At 44.7% G+C, this 21,576-nt stretch overlaps 1 protein-coding gene across 5 annotated transcripts; it reads left to right on the top strand.

Moving 5' to 3' along the window:
• Positions 1–185: 185 nt before the first annotated feature.
• On the top strand, positions 186–16,843 carry CBLL1 (Cbl proto-oncogene like 1). 5 transcript variants are annotated; one of them, XM_058655051.1, is made up of 6 exons: positions 186–414; positions 5,686–5,853; positions 10,448–10,545; positions 11,221–11,304; positions 13,065–13,138; positions 15,400–16,843. In XM_058655051.1, exons 1-6 carry the CDS (start codon positions 369–371, stop codon positions 16,433–16,435), a joined length of 1,506 nt encoding a protein of 501 aa, XP_058511034.1. In that variant the 5' UTR covers positions 186–368; the 3' UTR covers positions 16,436–16,843. The 5 variants fall into 5 exon arrangements, with proteins under 5 accessions (XP_058511034.1, XP_058511033.1, XP_004598645.2 ...); XM_058655050.1 differs by having other exon boundaries at positions 188–414; positions 10,445–10,545; XM_004598588.4 differs by lacking the exon at positions 186–414 and adding an exon at positions 1,105–1,414.
• The last annotated feature ends 4,733 nt before the right edge of the window (positions 16,844–21,576 follow it).

The following is a 21,576-nucleotide window of genomic DNA, read 5'->3' as shown; positions in this document are numbered from 1 at the left end:
TCAGTCCTGATCGCACTCTTTGCAGCTGTTACTGTACAAACCACACAGCCGCAGCCCGCGGCCCCACACTGCTCCCCCGCAGGTACCGGAGCCGAGGCCCCTGGCACTCAAAGTGTGAACAACGCCAAGGTAAAGGATGTCGTCACCGAGGGACGACCAGAATAGAACCCAAATCCCTCGGCTCCCAAGCTTGTGTTTGGCACTAATTGTGCTCCTTTCTCCGCTCACTTGAGCGCATCAGGTGGAAAAAGAGGGGTTGCAGGAAGGAGTGCGGACCCCGATGAGCCGAGTGGGCCAGGTGGAGGCCGCGGGGTGGACGTCCACACGCCTCGAGACCCTGGGCACGCTTTCGTCTGGCGCTGAAGAAGATGAAAGCGGCCAGCACAGACCCCTGGGACCAGGAACTGGAACTAGGTACCTGCCTGTGGGGCGACCTCTCTCTCCCTTCCTAGCTGTGGAGGCCTTCCCTGTAGAACCTTAGCTGGGAGCGCTCCCTTCACCCCTCACCCCCTGCTTCCTACAGCGCCACTCTGCACCGCCCCAAAGGTGCCCCTTTAAGAGGCGGCACGCGCCCGGTCACCCCGTCCCCGGCCCTCCTCGGAGAGCGTGCAGTCCCAGGCGTAGGTAACACTACTAGTCCGACTCTCTGAGTTGCAAACTTCAGACGTAGTGGGGGATCGGCTGGGTGGGAGGGGGACAGGATAACCAAGTGCGTGCGCCACGGTTCTGGGTATCCGGGCACGACCAAACACAACATGTAGACAATGCGCACTGCCCCGTCCTCCCGTCTCCCTCTGCCTGGCGGGTGTCCTCCCTGAGCACAGTCTCCCAGCCGAGGACGCCTCCAGAAGGACACCAGCTGCGGGACTCCTGTGCGCCGAGGACCCCGGGGATGAGGGGTGCGGTGGGGGGCGGATTCCAAACCAACCGTTCCCCTGCCCGCCGGGGTGGGGCCAAGCCCAACGGCCGAGCCTGCGCAGTGAGCCGGCTCCAGGTCCGCTCCGCACTACAAGTCCCAGAAGGCTACGCTCCGCCAGGGGGCGGGGCCGCCGCTGTCGCCTTACCTGCCGCGAGCTCACACACTCCTTCCCTCCGTTATCGTTCTCTTCCCCGGCACCCTCTCGTCCCAGCCGGTGTCCTTTCCACCCTTACAGCCTGCTTTCTGTGGGAGGCCCGTCGGCACCCAGGCTATGCCCGCTCCGGCCACTGCTCACCGGAATGCGGTAGTGCAGGCCGGACAAGGACTGGCCGCGGCCACAGCTGACGAGGCGTGAGGCGGGAGGGTCTCACCTGGCCGCACTTCCGCCCCTACGGGGCTTTTCCCGGAAGGCAGTGCGCACGCGCTCGCTGCGACTCCGGCGCGGCCGACTTCCGCTCCCACTGTGCCCCGCGAGCCGAATCATGGATCACAGTGGTAAGGAGGCGGAGGCACCGGGGGTCCCTGTTTGATGCCCCCTGGGCCGGCTTGGGGACGGTTCTCCCGGCAGGCCATAAGGGGAGGTGGGATTCCTCTCGCCCCTCAGCACTGTGAAAGGTGGCGGTGAGAAACAAGTCCGCCCAGAGGCCCCCTTCCCGGGCCCGGCGGGGGCCTGCTGCTGTTGCTGCCGCTGCTGCCGCCCGGCCTGTGCTTCCCCGGGTGGTACCCGCGTCCCCGGAGCCGGCCCGCAGCTGCGGGGGCTCGGCCCGGCGTGCTGCGGCCCTCGGGGACAGGGTGCGGGTGGCAGGGCACTGTGGCGGTTAGGAGCTCCCAGCCCGGGCGTTGGGAGTGGGACTGGCAGGCTGGGGGCGGATGCTGCCGGCGGTCGCCTCCGATGCCGGTTATTGTCCGTGTGCGCTCCTTGGGGGACCTCGGGACGTTCCCTGGAAAGGGGAGCCGCAGCAGAGTTCTCGGAATCCTAAATCGGAGAGCAGCGTGCAGACCTGAGCCCTTGAACGTGCCCGGCGTCCCACGGCCGTGGTCCTCCTCCCTGCTCATCCTGAGCTTATCCAAAGGGGAGGTCTGAAAACTAAGGCGCCCTCATCCCTTTCTCCCAAGTCGGAGTGGCTCCACCCTTTGTTATGGGTGTGTGTGTGTGTGTGTGTCTCGGCTTCCGCTTTCGGAGAGTGAATGTGAGCGCCTTTGTCGTCTCAAAAGTGCTGCGTCCCCACACCGGCCCGAGCACCAGTAGCGGGGCAGGGGGTACGGGCTGGGTGGGGAAGGCGTTTCCTCGTTTTCACGCGTTGATTGGACGTCCGCTTTCAGCAAGTTAATCTACCGGAGTGTCTTCTCTCGCGCGCGCGTTTGTTTATATCCAACACTTCCTGGTACCTGCAGGCCTGCAGGTGCAGTGGTCCCTAAGAGGGCCCGGTCCTTGTGGGGAAGGTAGACAAGTGATTTAGGAAACAGAACTAAATGTTTACACACCTTAGGCATGCTTTCAAGTAGATAACCAGCTGCTACCGAGAGACTCGTAGGAAGTTTTCCCTCAGACCTGGTGTTTCTGGAAGAGGGACATTGACGTCCGAGGCCTGGGGAGTGAGAGGAAGCCAGCCGTGGAGGCAGAGCCTCTGCAGCGGAGAGGGCCTCTGCATTGCCCAGGGAGCAGGAGGGGGAGAGAGGAGCCCTAAGAGGAGCCGCAGAAGGCAGGCGGGGGCAACGTGCTTCCGGATTTTACAAGCTGTTTCAAAAACCCTGCAGTTTAAGCGAATGTGAAGCCATCGAATAGGACATGCTCCACAACTGTAATCGCCCCTCGCTCCCATGGAGAACAGTGTAAGGGGAAAAAGCTAGAATAGGAAATAGAACGTTTAGGAGATGATGAAATAAACCTGGAGGAGGATTGGTTTAGTGAAGGTGGCTTCGTGTAGTGAAAAGGAAGAGGAACAGGTAGGTGGGATAGCTTTATGGTGGAACTTCAGCTTGTGCGGACACGTTGTTTGGGATCTGGCAGCAAAGGGAAGTGACATCTTCTGGCCTCAGTAGCTTGGTAATAAATAGTGTTAGAGTTGAGATTTTCTTTTCTTTCTTTCTTTCTTTTTTTTTCTTCTCTTTTTGAGGCAGGGACACAGGAATCTGGGCGCAAAAGTTTGATTTTGAATTGCCAAGTGTGAGCTGTGTGTGAGGCTTAGGGAGGGGAAAGTTAGTTGTTCAAAGGGAAGCTGGCCAGCAGAAGCAGATCTTTGAGAATCAGTGCCCTCTCGCTGATGCCTGCCGGCGCTAGCGTGGGTGAAAGCCCTCCACGGAGACCCCGGGTGGAAGCCCAGAGGAGAATCAGGCTGTACGGAACCCCAGCGTTTGGAAACGTCGTGGAGTTGAAACTTGATAGTAGAGTAGCAAACATGGAAGTTTAGCTAGAATATTCCTCCTCTGGGAGCTGGGAGTCAAGTCCCCACCACAGCACAGGCTGCTAGTTTAGAAAATTGTTGCATGGGTGGGTATATCAAATAAGAGTTCTGAGTCCAGTTTCTGAGGTTGCCTGAGGAGGTAATGTCATCTCACAATGAAAATAAAGCTGAACAACTGGCCGCCCAATTCTCTTTCAGATTTCCCCCCAGCTTCTTCCTTCCTTCCTTCTTCTTTTTTTTTTTTTAAATATGTATTTGTTCATGAGCCAATATCCTTGTTGTTACCTATCAGAATCTAGATTCAGGTTGTTTGAGGTGAAGTTACAGGCCTAGAAAAAAGTGAAACTTTTCCTGAGACCTGTGATTGACACACGCACACACATTCACACACCTGCGTGTGTGCTTTTGGCGAGAGAAGTGCCTGTTAGCTAGATGATTGAAGACTTCCAGCAGAATAAGCAGCTCAAAAGGCTTTGCCTTTGGGAAGACTGATGAAACATTTGCATATTATGCAGAAATGGCCCCTTTAAGGATAATGCTGAAAAGCTCAAATGGAAATTGAAGGTTTTCTTTTTTTTTCTTCTTCTTTTTTTAAATGTCGGCAGTTTTTTTATTTTCATTTTTATTGGAAATCCAGATATACAGAGAGAAAGAGGCTGAGAGAAAGATCTGCCATCTGCCGATTCACTCCCCAAGCGGCCACAGTGGCTGTGCCGATCCACAGCCAGGAGCTTCCTCCAGGTCTCCCATGCAGGTGCAGGGTCCCAAGGCTTTGGGCCATCCTTGACTGCCTTCCCAGGCCACAAGCAGGGAGCTGGAAGGGAAGTGGGCCCCCAGGACACAAGCTGGCACCCACATGGGGTCCCAGAGAATGCAAGGCGAGCACCTAAGCCACTAGGCTACTGTGCTGTGCCCGGAAGAAATGTTTTCTAATAAACTTGCTGTGAAAATTTTTCCAAGAGACTCCCAATTAATAATTGATTCATTTCTTGAATTAATACTTTGTTAGATTTACACAAACTTTGAAATATTCATAGCTCCTTCAAAACAAAGCCCTGAAATTTTTTAGAAAAATCATATAATGTTAAAGTAGTATGCTTTTTTAAAATGGCCTCGCCTTGAATGGCCAGTTACTCTTAGTTTTAACTTTCTGCATAATGTTCAAAGACTTTTTATGGTTATGGGCTTTGCATTCCATTACTGTATTGAAAAGGGAATTGTGTTGTATGTTCTGATTCGTAATGGAAACAAACCCAGAATGTTGTCATTCACTGTGAAATGTGTGAATTGCACTCTGTGGGGCACATGGCAGAACGCTGAGGGAAACTGCAGGCTCTTCCAGATCGTGTCCAGACTGCTGTGAGAAGGACTCCAAAGTCATGGGGGTGGCTATTTGCATCATTCCCAAAGGCAAAACCATCAAGAAACTTTCTGGTGTTGGAGAGACAGTGTTTATCTTCTTTGTCGTATCTTTCTGTGCTTGGAGAAAGAGCAGCCGATAGGCTTGTGATGGAGTCAGTTGTATACAGTTGTTCTCCCATCGGAGAACTTGAGTGTTGGTTTCATAGGTGATGTACAAGCAGAGACTCAGAATCGGAAAAGTCAGTTACTTACTTGGACCCAGTTCAAGTGTGGAACCCCTGCATCCTCCTGAGCAAGGGTTTCCCATTCAGTGCCCAGAGTAACTGAGTCACATAAGTAGCCCTAGAAATGTTACAACACAGATAATTAACACTTGTTTGTGCTACTAAATGGTATGATAATTATTGCCATACTCCTACATGCTTTTCAGAAAAGCTGTTTTACATTTTAGGAACTAATCACCTTCCTTAAAATGTACTTACATTTTCTGATTCATTGGTTAATTTTGCTTTCGCCAGCGTTAGTTTGTGTTTCCCTTGCGCTCAGTTATCCTGACAACAAGTTCAGTTTTTCAAATTTATTGAGTACTTGCGTTACATGCTTGGCATCAGATGTAGAAGTAAGGGTAGTTTTGATAATTTTCTCTTTCTCTTTTAGACGCTAACTTAAAGACAGAGGTTCTTGCGTTAGATTTATTAAGGGTTTTATGTGTCTGTAATTCTTCTCAAATTCTACAGAAATTTTATTGTTTTTAGGTTGTGTCACTTATTATATTTTAAGGGGTTTCTGTATCAAAAAGGGTTAAAGGTACAGTGTTAAGGGTTTCTCCAAAATAGAAAAAATGAGTGGTTAAACTTACACCAATACAATATGTAAAAATCATAACCCAGTTTTCTAATCTTTGATACTGTTGGATATGTTGTATTGATACCCATGGCAGAATAGTCTTAAAAAACAAAAACAAAATGAAATTATGATTTTTTCCCCCTCTTCTAACAGACAATGAGTTACAAGGCACTAACAGTTCTGGATCACTGGGTGGTCTTGACGTTCGCAGACGAATTCCTATAAAGCTCATCTCCAAACAGGCCAACAAAGCCAAGCCTGCCCCTCGCACTCAGAGGACCATCAACAGGATGCCCGCCAAGGCTGCTGCTGGCGAGGAAGGTAATTACATCAGGCCGCCTTTCGGATTTATCTGCTTGCACCAGGAGGTCCATGTTATTCTGTCTGCCTAACATAACTATCTCTTCTTTTAAGAACCTTATTACTCGTTCCCTTTTTGTTCACTTCTTATTTTGGCACATTTTGCTTTTTTTTTCCTTCCCTTCAGATACTTTGGTTTGGTTTCTTTTGTTGGTAACAATAGCATTGCCCCCTCCCTCCTTTTCGATCTAAACAGTACTGGAGAAAGCGTTGACACGGGAAGTTCAGTGCCTTTCTCTTCTCACAATCCACGTCTTCCAAAGTAATTTCTGCTAGGCTTTTTTAGGGACTGGCATTGCAGGTCCTGGCTGCTCCACTTGCAGTCCAGCTCCCTGATGATGCGCCTGAGAGAACAGTGGAAGCTGGCCACGCCAGGGCTCTTGGCACCCGTGCTGGAGACCAAAGTGGAGTTTAGGCTTCCTATGGCAGCCTTTTGGGAAGTGAATCATTGATGTTATATCTCTCCTTGTTTAACTCTGCCTTTCAAAGAGATTCTTTTTAAAGACTGTTTATACAGAAGATTGGCTCTGTATAATTGCTCCCCCTTTTTAAAAAATTTTATTTGTAATGTTTACATAGTTGAGAAGGATGGATGCGCATGTGGGCCACTGAATAGGATGGGTTGGGTTGAGGAGTGGAGGAAGATGAATGGAAGACATGTTTCCAGTTGTTTTTTTTTTTTTTCTGTATCTTGTGGGGAGAAAGGAAACAGTCATTTGATGTATCTTAGTGACCCAAGGTGGGAAAAAATGTTCCCGAGGGTGTCACTTGAATTGTTTTGATAGTTCTGAGATGTGGTTGGTTTCATTGCTCCAGGGTTGAGGAAATCTTTCTAAGGTCTATTGGTTGACAAAGTCTGCCATAGTGCATCCACAGTCCCAGGAACATGGTGCAAAACTTGGCCAGGAGTGCTGTCTAGCCTGTTCTGCTTTCCATCCTCTGGCAAGGGACTCGACGTACTCTGCTGGCCTAGGTGAGCTGGCTGTTATATCCGGCATGTGCATCTGTACATGCTGTCCACTGCACAGGCAGCAATGACTGAGGAGGCCCAGTCCCGACACATGCCTTTAAAGGTTGGACCACATATGTTACGATTTTTCTCTCTGGCCAGAGTTTGAGTCCAACAGAGTCCCCCAAGAACCCATGCTGGGGGTGACCCCAGACCTGTATTTTGGTGTGTGCCGGCTAGTGCAGGGTCTGGCTCAGTCTCTCAGCCGCATCAAACTATGCACATACCCATGAATGTAGTTGTCTCCAGCGCCATCTTCCATGCAAACCAACAGGTGCTGTGGCCTAGCCCAACCCTCCCTGCCACACACTCAGCCCTTATGCACGCTAGCAGGAATTGTAGCCTAGCAGTGGTGACCCCAGTAATTCCTATCAACTCTGTCCGAGCCTCAGTTTCTGAGGGTGCCAGCATGTACAACAGTCTAATCTGGCTTGTCCTACATCCCATCCATGGGTTACACACGCACGGGTGCTGCAGCTTAGGTCAGCCTGACCCATTCCCACACTCAGCACACGTGTGTGTGCTGTTGTCCTGTCCAGCCTGGCTTGTCCCCAGTCCTGGCACTCAAGCTTCATGGAGGAAACAGCAGCCCCACAGAGAGGTGCACAGTTTCCCTAGTAGGCCCAATTCCATCTCCAGATCTAGAGTTTGCCTGGGAGAAGGATGTGTGGGGGGATTACTGCTGTCCAGCCTGCACATGTAAGTGCCTTTAAAAAAAAAAAAGACTTAAATGCCTTTTAAAATGTTTTGTGTATAACTGCTTTTTAAAAACTAGTATGCATTTGAGGTTCTTTAGGCATGTATTGGTGTACCTCATTTGCAAAAATAGGTTTATGTATTTCATTATGAGTAAACTATAAATAGTTTTGAGTTTTATTATAACAGTGTTAGAGCAGATATCTTTGTTCATGTATACTTTGTAGAATTCTGCATTTTGTACACATTTTGATGTTTATTAAAAAAACAAACACTTATTTGAATGACAGAGTGATAGAGATACGTTATGTCTGCTGGTTCACCCCCCGGAAGTGTTCAGCAGTCTCCCAAGTGGATGGCAGAGACCCACACAACTGGGGACATCATCTGCTTACCCAGATGCTTTGGAAGGAAGGTAGATCAGAAGTGGAGGAGTTGGGACTTAAATACACACCCCAGTGTCCTCTCCCCAGTTTTGTGTTTGGCTGTTTCTTCAGATTTTTTGAGTTCTTTATAAAGCTGATGCTCCCCATTTATCTTTTGAATTTTGTCTGTGAAGTTTTTGTTGTAGAGAATTTCAATAGTCTATGCATCAGATGCCCAGTCCTTGTTACCTCCTGGCTTTATGATGGTTTTAGAATGGCCTTCCCTTACTCCATGTGCATGAGCCAGTTTTCCTATCTTATCAGTCAGTACAGGTCAGCAAACTAGGATCTGTGGGCCACATCTGGTCCTGTTTCACTTAGCCTTATTGCTATTCAGCCTTGCCTGTTTATTGTAGTATTTTGTATGTCTGCTTTCATACAGTGTTGCTAGAGCTGAGTAATTGTGCTAAGCACCATGTGACTCATGAAGCCCGGGAGGATTTACTATCTGGCTTTTTTTTTTTTTAAAGATTTATCTTATTTGTATTGGAAAGTGAGATATACAAAGAGGAGGAGAGACAGAGAGGAAGGTCTTCCATCCATTGATGCACTCCCCAAGTGGCTGCAACGGCTGGAGTTGCACTGATCTGAAGGCAGGAGCCCACAGCCTCCTCTGAATCTCCCACATGGATGCAAGGTCCCAAGGCCAGATAGTAAAACGCCAGATAGTGGGCCCAGCATGGTAGCCTAGTGGCTAAAGTCCTCGCCTTGCACGCGCCAAGATCCTATATGTGTGCCGTTTCTAATTCTGGCGACCCTGCTTCCCATCCAGCTCCCGGCTTGTGCCCTGGGAAAGCAGCAGAGGACAGCCCAAAGCCTTGGGACCCTGCACCTACGTGGGAGACCTGGAAGAGGCTCCAGGCTTCGGATTGGCTCAGCTCCAGCTGTGGAGGCCACTTGGGAAGTGAATCAGTGGACGGGAAATCTTCCTCTATGTCTCTCCTCCTCTCTGTGTATCTGACTTTCCAATAAAAATAGATAATCTTAAAAAAAAAAAAAAATTTCTCACTTCTCCTTCCTCCATTTCCTCCTGTTCTCAAGCCCATAACCCTTTTTAGAGGGAACAGTTGTTAAGATGATTATTGAAAACTTTAGAATTAGCTGATTTAAAACAAAAGGAAATTATGTTTTTCCCTAGGCATTAATTAAATATGGAGTTTTGGGTACCAGTGTATCTGAGTGTGAAACATAATGATAAGAATACAACTTGAACTACTCTGAAAAATGATAATACACTATTAATTTCCTTGGCTGTTGATCTCAGTAGTTTTCTGGATTTGAAAAATTGGTTGTTTTTCTTAGTTTGAATTGTGCATGACACCACCTTTCATAAGGAATGGACGGGTCACGTAAGGAGTAGCAGGTGTCCAGTGTAGATTGTAAGCCCACCTTTACTTTAACTGTACATTTATATTGGAGTTGCTTAATTGCCGTTTGTTGGAGTATCTCTTATCAACTTCAGAATGTTCTTGCTTCACCATTTGTATGTGGTGTGTGTGTCTGTCTGCACAGGTGCTGTAATTTAGCCAGGAGGGTAAAGTTGACCCTGTATGCTTTGGCTACTCTGTTACAGTTCTAGGGCCAAAAGAGCCCTGAGAAGCCTGGTACCTTGGAGAGATCTATTGGTCTTCTCAGCTTTACTTTAGGTAATTGGATTCTATCTAGAATTCCCATCAGACTGTTCACTGATTCTCTGTTCTTTTGTTTAAAATGAGAGAGTTGCCATCAGCATTTTAATCAGACCAGAGAAATTGAGCCTACTTGATCTGCAGCCTGCCTTAAGTTTATTGATAATGATATGTGCAGTATAGGATGGGATAGTTGTAAGTTTCATATGGCTCCTGTTATTTGGGGATTAATCAGGAAAGAAGAGAAAGGATGAAGAATGAATGTATTGATTCCTGAATCAGCTCAGATTAGAGCTGAAGAAGAGAAAGTGTGGTTTATAATTTACTATGAAACAAAGTCTGCAGAATTCTTTGATTTTATTGTTTTCCTTTTTGCAGTAAAATCAGTGTCTTGCAGCATATTGCTTCTGTAGCTGGATTAGAATAAGTAATGGCCAGTGTACAGTAAAAATGTGTGCAGCAAATGGTGGTGGTGGTCATGACGTTTCGTGCTAGAGCTGGTCTGGAGAGTTGATGCGAGTTGAGGGCTGAGCTTGTTTCTGAACCTCCCCTGACCTTCTAGGTGGCCTTATTATAGATCTCTGTGTTGTAGTGTTCTCAGTAGAGTTGGACCAGAGAATCACCAAGTTTACTTCTTACTGCTATTTCAAGCTAGTCTTGATTATCTCGTTCATAGCAGAGCTTTGAAAGTCATTGGGTGTGCTTGCCAGTGAAAAAGCCTATTTTGTTATGTATGTACATTTCCCAGATGAAATTTAAGATTTAAAAAATTAAAAACTCTTCTCTTTTCTCAGAAGGATTTGATTATAACGAAGAAGAACGCTATGACTGTAAAGGGGGTGAACTGTTTGGAAATCAGCGAAGATTTCCTGGACACCTTTTTTGGGACTTTCAGGTAAGACTTAAAATGAATGCGTTAAAATAGGTATTAAATACTTGAAGTGTTTCTTAGAGCAACGTAGAATACGTAAGGTTTTCTGTTACAGGATTTTCCTAATGTTACAACTTTGAATACACACAAGTCATTTGTTTAATGAATGCCTTGTTGTGTTTCCAAAAATAATTTGCAATAATTTTCAGTAAAGTCAAATGTGATTGATAACCATTAGCTATTGAAAAACATGAACTAAGGCACAGCAAATGATGATGTATATGTGGGTGTTATACCAGGAAGCCTCTGAAGTTTTCTTTGAACGATGTATTTATTTTATTTGAAAAAGAGAGAGAAAGAGAGAGAGATCAAAATGGCTACAATGGCCAGAGTTAGGCCTGTCCAAAACTCGGGGCCAGGAGCTACACTCCCATGTGAGTGTAGGCCATCCTCCGTGGCTTTCCCAGGTCGTTGGCAGGGAGCTTATTGAAAGTGGAGCAGCCGGGATTAGTTCTAGCACCCATTTGGTATGCTAGTGTCATAGGCAGAAGATTAGCGTGCAGTACCACCCCTTTGGTCTCTAATTGTTTCAGCATCTTTTATAAAATACCAGCTATTTACTATAGATAGGCTTTTTGGAATTATATTATCCATATAATTTTTAGGATTAAGAAAATTTTAATTATATCATTTTAACAGATAAACATCTTGGGTGAAAAGGATGATACACCAGTTCACTTCTGCGACAAGTGTGGATTACCTATTAAAATCTACGGCCGGATGGTAAGCCTGTTCAAATGTGGTTTGTAAATGTATACATTTGTGTCCAGGTAGGATCTTGAAATTTGCTGAGTAGATAATCATTATTTAAAAACTTAGTTTGTGACATTTTAGTTCAAATAAATATGAACAAATGTGAACTAGCTAAGAGAATTGGGAAATTTGGTCTGTTTGATACCAATTAGTTTATACTTACTGTGGGTTTTTAAGGAAACACCCTTTTTTAATTTTTGACGATCCTTACATAATTAATTAGGGCACAAAGGTTCAAGGGCTACAGGAAAGTGGGTAAGACTATTTTCACATTTTTTTTTCTGAATCTGGGGCAAAGGGGGAGATAAAGGGAAAAGCCCCACCCAGCCTCTCACCCATCCCAGGTCCCCAATGTGGGGAATGCTCTGAGGGTCTTGTTCGAGTGTTTTTGATAGTTCAGCAGTTCTGAATTACTGCAATCTTGCCATTCCAGCACAATGAAGTTGCTGCAGAATCCACTGATTGACATAGTCCACCTTGGAGTCTTCGTTTGCCCAGTGTTTCACTGCCGTGTGGCTTGGGTAGTTGATTGATTTGTTCTGTCCTCTGTTGTGGTGCCAGGTGTCCTCTGCAGGTTCCAATACACTGCCGTATCCTCCATGTGCAGCTGGTTATGCTCTCCACCGCTCCGTCTGAGCCTCTGAGGAGGCTTGGCTCTGGCACTTGCACTCCATGGCAGATCATGGAACCTGCACTTCTCTCCATGGTTAGGGTTTTGAGTTCGGCAGTTCAATTGGGGAGATCCCCAAAGAAACTTTGTCTGAGGTGAACCCAGACCAAATTCTTGGAAACACCATGTTCTTAACAGACTAGAATAACATCATTTACTCATTTCTGAAGGTTACTCTTTTTTTCACATTTAAACATGTTTTGTTCTGTTTTATGATATAGTTCCAAAGGCCCTGGGGTTGCCTGTGCCGTTCCCCAGGACTCTCCCCTTCTCCCCCCCATTGACTTCCCCACAAGTCCATCATGTTGTTATTGAAGTGTTTCCTGACAATGTAGGTATGGACACTGTCAGAGACTGAAGGTTACCTTTTAAATACAAACTTGAGTAGATAATACTTGTAATTTCTGAAATTTGAATTGTAATTACTGAAAAAAATTTTATGACCCTAACTGTAATTTTATGGTAACTTTAACATGTTCTGTCTTGGAATAAGATAGCTTTGCATTTGTGTTTGAAAGAAAGACGGAATTCTCTATTATTTTCATGTCTGTAAATGGAGAGCATGGTTGATTCACTGTGGCTTTGCTGCAATCATACCAAAGTAACAGTATTGGACTGTAAATTTTAAAATGTGATTCCAGCAGCATTTTACTGGTGTTCTGATTTACTGTTAGAACTTTTTTATGAGTTTATTCATGTAAGACTACCAGGAAGAAAGCTAGTTAAATATAGTACATACTTGTTATTTTTACCTCTTTATAAGTTTCAAGAGAAACAAGATGAGGTGAAATATAATTGCAGTGTTGTTAGAAGTATTTAACTTACAAAGGTCATGAGTAAGATTTACAGGATTTTTATCTCTTAAAAACAAACGTCCATGCGTTAACTTATTAGGAAAAGGGCCAAAGGTTCACTTGCTTTTGTATAATGAAGAGTTAATAAGTGTTCATTTAAAAAGTGCTGAAGTGCCTTCCAGCTGTAGGTTATTATACTTACTGATGTTTTTATGGAAATATTTAGGTTATTCTAGTATGCCTAATTATAATGTCTTTGTTTACAGATTCCATGCAAGCATGTTTTTTGCTATGACTGTGCTATTTTACATGAGAAAAAGGGAGATAAGATGTGTCCAGGGTAAGAAGATCATCATTTTTATTATTAATTTATGAAATATTTTTCCTTTCTCTCTTTTTTCTAAGAGAACACTTGCATCCACTAGTTCACTTTCTTTTTTTTTTTTTTTTTTTAAAGATTTATTTTATTTTTATTACAAAGTCAGATATACTGAGAGGAGGAGAGATAGAGAGGAAGTGGAGCTGCCGGGATTAGAACCAGCAGCCATATGGGATCAAGGCGAGGACCTTAGCTGCTAGGCTGCGCTGCCAAGCCCCACTAGTTCACTTTCAAAATGGCTTATAACAGCCAAGGCTGGGGCAGGCTAGAGCTGACTGGAAGTCTCCCGTGTGGATGACACGGACCCAACAACATCAGTTATCCCCTGCTGCCCATCAGGGGGAACCTGGGAGTAGAGCCAGCACCCAACCCCGGGCCCTCCAGTACAGGCAAGGGCATTGCCATGCTAGTCCAGACACCTGCCCTCATCTTGTTTAAACAGTTTAGGTTGTAGTGGAATGATTCATAAACTGTGTGGAAAATCAGGTCCAGTGTGTAGTCATGAGGAGGTAACTGCTGTCTGTTCCTATTGGGGAAAATGATGAATCTGCCATGTAGAATTTTGAGTAGTAGTATCAATCAGAAAGGGTTATTTAAAATTTTCTTCATGGAATATTAGAGAGGTAGTATGGTGTGGATTTGGAACAAGTACTCCAGAATTGAAATCCAAGGGTCTTCAGCTGTCTGTTAGCTGAGTGACACAGGCTGTTTCTTAGTCGAGTATGGCTGCTAATGTCCCTACTTCTCAGGCTAGTTTTAGGGGTGTCTGTGTATCTATCTTAGCTTTCTAGGCACGTAGTAAGCAATTGTAGGTGTAAGATCCAGTTCTGTGTCGAGTATGTCTTATAGTACCATCATGACATAGACTCAAACAAATAATGAAAAACTAGGTCCATCTGGGGCTGTCTTGAAGGGAGGAGGCATACTAGAAACAAGCGCCAGATTTATAACCAACTCAGAATCAAGAATACAGAACATTTAATGTAAGAGTAAATGACTTATAATGATCAAATGACTCAGTTAATGGTTTGATCAACTGACATATTTAATAATAATAACTTTTATCTGTACATATGTAGGGCTTAACTGATGATTAAAGACTTTCCCTGTTTAATTTTTTTTTTTTTTTAAAGATTTATTCATTTTATTACAGCCAGATATACACAGAGGAGGAGAGACAGAGAGGAAGATCTTCCATCCGATGATTCACTCCCCAAGTGAGCCGCAACGGGCCGGTGCGCGCCGATCCGATGCCGGGAACCTGGAACCTCTTCCGGGTCTCCCACGCGGGTGCAGTGTCCCAAAGTATTGGGCCGTCCTCAACTGCTTTCCCAGGCCACAAGCAGGGAGCTGGATGGGAAGTGGAGCTGCCAGGATTAGAACCGGCGCCCATATGGGATCCCGGGGCATTCAAGGCGAGGACTTTAGCCGCTAGACCACGCCGCCGGGCCCTCCCTGTTTAATTTTATGTTAAGAATATTCTTAAGGTGAAATAGTAAAAAAAAAGTGAGAGTGGATAAATTGTGGTACATCCCAGAGCTTGGGATTTCCACCTCAGTCCTCTTCACATGATGTCAAGAAAACTAAAGGCAAGAATAAAGTAAATGGAAACTAATTTGAATTTTGAGTCTGAGTCATTAAGAAAATGTTATTAATTTTAGTAATCCCAATCTGAAAAGGCAGGAACTGTACTAATTTTTAGTAGTAAATTTGTCTGACAGTGCAGAAAAACTTTGAAGACTGTGTAGTTGAGATTAATCAATGACCCTTGAGCCTTCAGGTCATCTTTATACTGCATTTTTTATGGGCATTTTCCACTTAACTTCTTCCACTTACTATTGTTTGTGCAACACATGCTGTTGCTCGGTAATGCTATATTAGTTCCAAGTCCATGGTCATCAGCAAGACCCTTTTTTCTTTCTGTGATTTTTTTGTAAATGAATGTAATGGTTAGTTGTTTGAGACAATTAGATGAATTCCAAATCTCAGCAAGAATGAGGTCTCTTAAAACACTCTGATAGTTTTAAATTTATTCTCATGTTAGTATTTCTGAGGTGTTAGAAATGCTGATACTCCATAGATAATAGAGCAAAAACTGTGAGGGAAGTTGGAGTCTCATTTTAAGTACCTATAACTTTTAATTGTGAACTTGTACCATGGTTTAAAATGAGCATATTAAAAAAATGTTTTAATAAATCAAAATTTTTCGTCTTCTGATTTAGCTGTAGTGATCCTGTGCAGCGAATTGAGCAGTGCACACGAGGGTCTCTCTTCATGTGTAGCATTGTTCAGGGCTGCAAGAGAACATACTTGTCGCAGAGAGACTTGCAGGCGCACATCAACCATCGCCACATGAGAGCTGGAAAACCTGTTCCCCGAGCTTCGCTGGAAACCGTTCATCCGCCTATTGCCCCGCCTCCAGCTGAAATCCCTGAGCGCTTTATAATGCCGCCAGACAAGCACCACATGAGCCACATTCCGCCAAAGCAGCACATCCTGATGCCCCCGCCGCCCCTGCAGCACGTGCCGCACGAGCACTACAGCCAGCCTCACGAGGATATCCGTGCTCCGCCGGCAGAATTGGCCATGGCTCCTCCTCCACCTCGCTCGGTCAGTCAGGAAACCTTTCGTATTTCAACAAGAAAACACAGCAATTTAATAACGGTCCCTATTCAGGATGACTCCAGTTCAGGGGCTAGAGAACCGCCACCTCCTGGCCCAGCACCTGCTCACCACCATCCTGAATACCAGGGTCAGCCGGTGGTGTCGCACCCTCATCATCTCATGCCTCCACAGCAGCATTATGCACCACCCCCACCTCCTCCACCACCTATAAGCCACCCAATGCCACATCCTCCCCAGGCCGCAGGTACTCCTCACTTGGTATATAGCCAAGCTCCACCTCCACCAATGACCTCTGCTCCCCCACCAATCACCCCTCCCCCGGGACATATTATTGCCCAATTGCCACCTTATATGAACCATCCTCCTCCAGGACCTCCCCCACCTCAGCATGGTGGCCCACCTGTAACTGCACCCCCTCCTCACCATTATAATCCTAACTCTTTACCCCAGTTCACTGAAGATCAAGGAACTTTGAGTCCTCCATTTACTCAGCCAGGGGGAATGAGTCCTGGTATATGGCCCGCACCAAGAGGGCCACCACCTCCTCCACGAATGCAGGGTCCGCCTTCTCAAACCCCACTTCCTGGACCACATCATCCAGATCAGACAAGATACAGACCGTATTACCAATGATAATAGTATTGTGAACTGAAGATGTGATGAGGAAAAAAAAAAAAAACTTGTGTATAGTCAATGTTGTAATTCAGCTTGGATTGTGTAGGGACTGAACAGTGCCGCTTACTGAGGTGGCGGTAAAACATAGGGTCTGGTCTCTTGAAATGCTTTTAAATCTCGACCTTAGGATTGATTTCAAGTACTATAGTACAGAGATGAGGCTCGGGTGAGCACAGTTATATTTTAACATCTCTGTTCCCTGAGTGCAGTAGACCCAGAGGTGACGATTTGTAAAAAATTGAAAACAATTTTCATTATTCCACTTTGAAAAGTATTGCTTTTGTTAAACCCAATGTTTAGTTTTCCTTGTGATACATTTTGTTAACCTGTGTAAAAGGATTAAATTTCAGTATGGTTGTAAAAATACTATTTTTATGTGAATTTAAGTGCAGCCACATACTGTTTTTAAAAACCACGTGTTACCACTAATTTCCCAAAGTTACAATAAAATCTTAAAGGTAAAAACCTATTAAAAATTGCTGTAAGGCAGACTGTTAAATGATAAAGAATTATTTCACATTATAGGCACTGAAATTTTGAGGTATACTAAACATATAATGCACTTCACTTGGAGGCCTTTCCATTTGAGGCAGCCTGGGTGCACCAGAGAGAATGCATTGGAATTTTGTACTGAGCTGCGTCTGTCATCCTAGAAGACATTACGAGTGACTCGAAAAGATAAGGCCAAAGTCGTCTCTGGGCACCATGCTGGTGGGGGACGCCGTCCCTCATTGATGCTTTCCTACTGAATGGCTGGAATCGCAGGATGCACCACACTTAGTAATCTCTACTAACATTATTTTATGTAGAACTGTTTAAATGGTATTATTTAGATGAAATGTGTTCTGTTCATTTTCTTAAGCTAACTATTTAGGACTAAATAGGCTTTATAATATAGTTCCTCATTTCATGGTAGAGTTTGATCCTGTGTTAAGTGGGCTCTTGATTAGATTTTAATCTGCAGTTTGACTGCCATGGAGGAATTTGAATACTGTATTAATGAAGGACTTTTTCTGGTAATCACCAACTTACATTTGCTCAGGTTTCATTGCTGTGTGATGAGCTTCTTTCCCCCGCCCCATTCTAACTTGACGTTTAAAAACTATTGTTTTCTATTCCTTCTGTTGCTTACACTTTAGCATGGAGTCAACGATGAAAACTACCAGATAATTTTGTATTGGAAAAGAAAAAAATGATTACTAAATTGTGACTTTCAGTGCTTTCTAAGGTGCCTTTAGAGTCAGCTTTTACATGCTAGGGGCTTGTTGCAGTCCGGCAGAGATGACCACTTACGGTTTATACAGAACTCAGTCTAAATCAGCATTCTTAGGATGTTCTTCTGTATCCTTTGAATCAACCCCTGTGAAGTCCCCCCCCCCAATGGTGCATAATAAAAACATGAAATGTGTAGTATGCAGATATCATTTATTAGATAGTTTGACAAAAAGGTAAGCTGTTGCTAATTTACCCTTTTATTCTGTCAGGTACAGGTAAAACAGATTCTCACCTTGGATAATCCAGATGCAAAGTCGTTTCTGAACTTAGAGCAGAAGTTAGAAATAATACAAATGGCCATTTCTGTTTTGGCCAAAAATAATTAATACATTTTTTTCTTTTAAGTGAGTGGTTTTTCACCCTTAGCAGTTTGAGAGTCCAGTGTTAATGCACTCTTTCTAGTGAGAAGTTCTTGTTACTAGAAGCATGGGAGTGAGGGTGTGAGCCGCAGTGGTGAGTGCTTCTGCCGCAGTACTGTAGGTACTTGGACAGGTGTGAGCCTGGTTCCTCTTCATGCCTCTGTTTAGGAGCTGTAAAAACAACTGGTGGAAATCCAAGCCTTTCTCTGCCTCACGTAATAACAAGATAGCCAGATTCTCCAGAGCTTCTCAGAAGAGCTCTCTTTCTATTGAAATTTAGAGTTGAATGTGGTTAAGTCACCACTTAGACTATGTAGTGAATTAAAAAAAAATGTCATAAAGTTCCACTTGTTAAGAGAATTATTAGAGGCTTTACAATCAGACCTATTTTCAGTTAGTTAATAAGTCAATGTTATTATGCAGGAAGCAGGTCAGGTGGATGTCTTATAGAGGACAAAATTTTTGAATGGTGTTAGACTTGAATTTGTTAGTTAATGGTTTGAATGAGGGCAGGCAGGTACAAGGATTACAAAATTTGTTAGCATTTCTTTCCTTAAGGAAACGTGTGAATCCCAGCCTTATTTCAGGGACTCCTTTGAAGCTATGATGATCAGAAGTCTAAACTAAATGTATGTATGTTTCATTATATTGCTCTGAAGACTACTGAGGTGGCAGTTAATTCTTAAAACAATAAAATGGAAGCATAAATACTGCTTTGCCTAGATGAATTCTTCATGATGACGTACTTGGGAAGATGCAACACGTTCCGCATGTATGTTGTTAATGTCATACGGTAAAATTAGCATCACTTTTTCAAGATTAAAAGCAACAAGTTGAGTGCTATAGCTCTTCCAGTGGCATGTGAAGAACATGTAATATTTGGGGAAAAATTTATTGCAAAAACTTTAAGAAATGATCCAATTTGTCTCTGTGAAAAAGCAGTTATTAGGTCGCTGTGTAAATGCTCATTGGATGTACTGAAATGTGAATGGAACTGGCGCCTGAACACGTTTTTAAAAATTTATTATTTGAAAATCATTTACACAGAAAGAAACGGCTTCGTTGTGCTGGTTCAATCCTCAAATTCCCAGAATAGCTAGGATTGGGTCAGGCTAAAGCCAGGGCAGCCCGTCCTCTCCTGGGTCTTAGTGTCTCACCGAGATGCAGGGGCCCAGGTAGTTGGGCCATGCTTTTCTAGAAAGCTGGATCAAAAGTGGGGCAGCCAAGTCTCAAGCTGGTGACCATGTGGGGTGCTGGTGTTGCAGGCAGCAACTTAACCCACCATGTCGTAACACAGACCCTGCGGAGCAGTTCTTGTGGAAATACAGGAAGTGGTTCTGTATTCATGTATAGAGCTGCTTGAGGCTTTGTCCTAAAAACAGTGGAAGAGTTGTCATCTCTTGGAGGTCCTCAGTCCATTTTCATAGATGTTTTTGAAAAACATTTGTGAATATTTGAATAAAATTTACAGGGTACATTTTACAGCATTTCCCTTAGTAGCCATCAGATTAGCATATTGATGTCAAATGAGTTTGACATAATCATACTTGCATATATTCTGATTAAAGCAGATGTACTATTCCTCTTTGATTTATGTCCTGGAAACCAGCCAGAACTCGGGGAGCAGTTTTACATGCAGAGCAGTACTCATTGTATGAGGCTTAGGAGAGATTTCACAGTGGAAGTCAAGCTAATTTGGACTTGTTTTGGTTAATTAATACTTTTCCTCAATTGAAGGGGAAAGTTTAAAAACAACTGTTAAAATAGCACTTCAGTGTGAAACTTTGACTTTCTCATTTTCTTTGCTTTAAATTTTTCAATTTTGCTGAATTATAGAATCATAGGATTGAAACAAGAAATCATTCCAAAATGTGATATTTTGTATTATAACTTGAGACTTCCATTTCTGTTCTAAGCTGTGAGGACCAACCCTTCATGCTGCGTTTAAGCCCAATTTTTTTTTTAAGATTTAGTTTTATCAGAAAGGCAGATCTACAGAGAGGAGACAAAGATCTGTCCACTAGTTCACTCCCCAAATGGCCACAGCAGCCAGAGCTGAGCCAATCCGAAGCCAGGATCCTTCTCCAGGTACCCACATGGGTGCAGGGTCCCAAGGTTTTGGGCTGTCCTCCACTGCTTTCCTAAGCCACAGGCAAGGAGCTGGATGGGAAGTGGAGCAGCTGGGACATGAATCTGTTCCCATATGGTATCCCAACTCTTGTAAGGCAAGGATTTAGCCACTGAGCCAAGTGCCGGGCACCAAGCCCATTTCTGCCTCTAAAATTGTTTTCCCCTTTGCTTCTTTCAGATCAAAATTCTCTCCCTTTTACTTTCTTTTTTTTAAGATTTTTTTTTTTTAATTGCAAAGTCAGATATACAGAAAAGAGGAGAGACAGAAAGATCTGTCCAATGATTCACTCCTCAAGTGACCGCAATGGGTGGTACTGCGCTGATCCGAAGCCAGGAGCCAGGAACTTCCTCCAGGTTTCCCATGCAGGTGCAGGAACCCAAAGCATTGGGCCGTCCTCAACTGCTTTCCCAGGCCACAAGCAGGGAGCTGGATGGGAAGCAGAGCTGCTGGGATTAGAACCGGTGCCCACATGGGATCCTTGCGATTTCAAGGCGAGGGGTTTAGCTGCTAGGCCACGCCGCCAGGCCCGTACTTTCTTTCCTGTTACTTTTAAAACCTGTAAACTTTCTGTTTTTAGATTTGTACTCACCTTCAGCCACACAAGAGCCAGGTATCTGAGAAAATGTAAAATTATTTAAAAAGTAGCAACACCCTCAAATCGTCTCCTGGGGACCAGTCTTCTCCTTAGATATACATGCTCTTAGAGCTTTGATGCCGGGCCCAGTGTGATGGCCCAATGGCTAGATCCTCGTCTTGTACACACCGGGATCCCATATGGGCGCCAGTTCATATTCCAGCTGCTCTGCTTCCCATCCAGCTCCTCATTGTGGCCTGAGAAAGCAGTTGAGGACGGCCCAGAGCCTTGGGACCCTGCAGTAGCATGGGATACCAAGAAGCTCCTGGCTTCTGGCTTCAGATCGGCTCAGCTCCGGCCATTGTAACCACTTGGGGAGTGAACTAGCGGACACATCCTTCTGTCTCTCTGTAAATCTGCTTTTCCAAGCAAAGTAAATGCTTAAAAAAAAAACAAAACAAAAAACACCCTTTGATACTGTGGATCTAGTTATTTGGGTTGCAGATCTGGCACCTAGATGGACTGTGCCCTGGGAAGCGTCCTGAGCCATACTCCATGCAGTATCTCATGAAAGTCCTGCAGGTTTGGTTGGAGGGGTAGGGCAAGCTGGCGATGACCCCCCGGGAGCACCAGTTCGCCTTCACGTGCATTCCCAGAGGCCAGGGGAGAGACCACACAGCACCTGGTTTGGGTATGATCAGAAAAGTTGCACTGGCACCGAAGAAAGCAGAAAATGACCTCATGACCTCTGCTGGGGCTC

This window comes from Ochotona princeps, chromosome 25, assembly GCF_030435755.1.
Source record: "Ochotona princeps isolate mOchPri1 chromosome 25, mOchPri1.hap1, whole genome shotgun sequence".
Lineage (NCBI taxonomy): Eukaryota > Metazoa > Chordata > Mammalia > Lagomorpha > Ochotonidae > Ochotona > Ochotona princeps.
The sequence above is the reverse complement of the archived record's forward strand: the minus strand, read 5'-3'. Positions and strand labels throughout refer to the sequence as shown.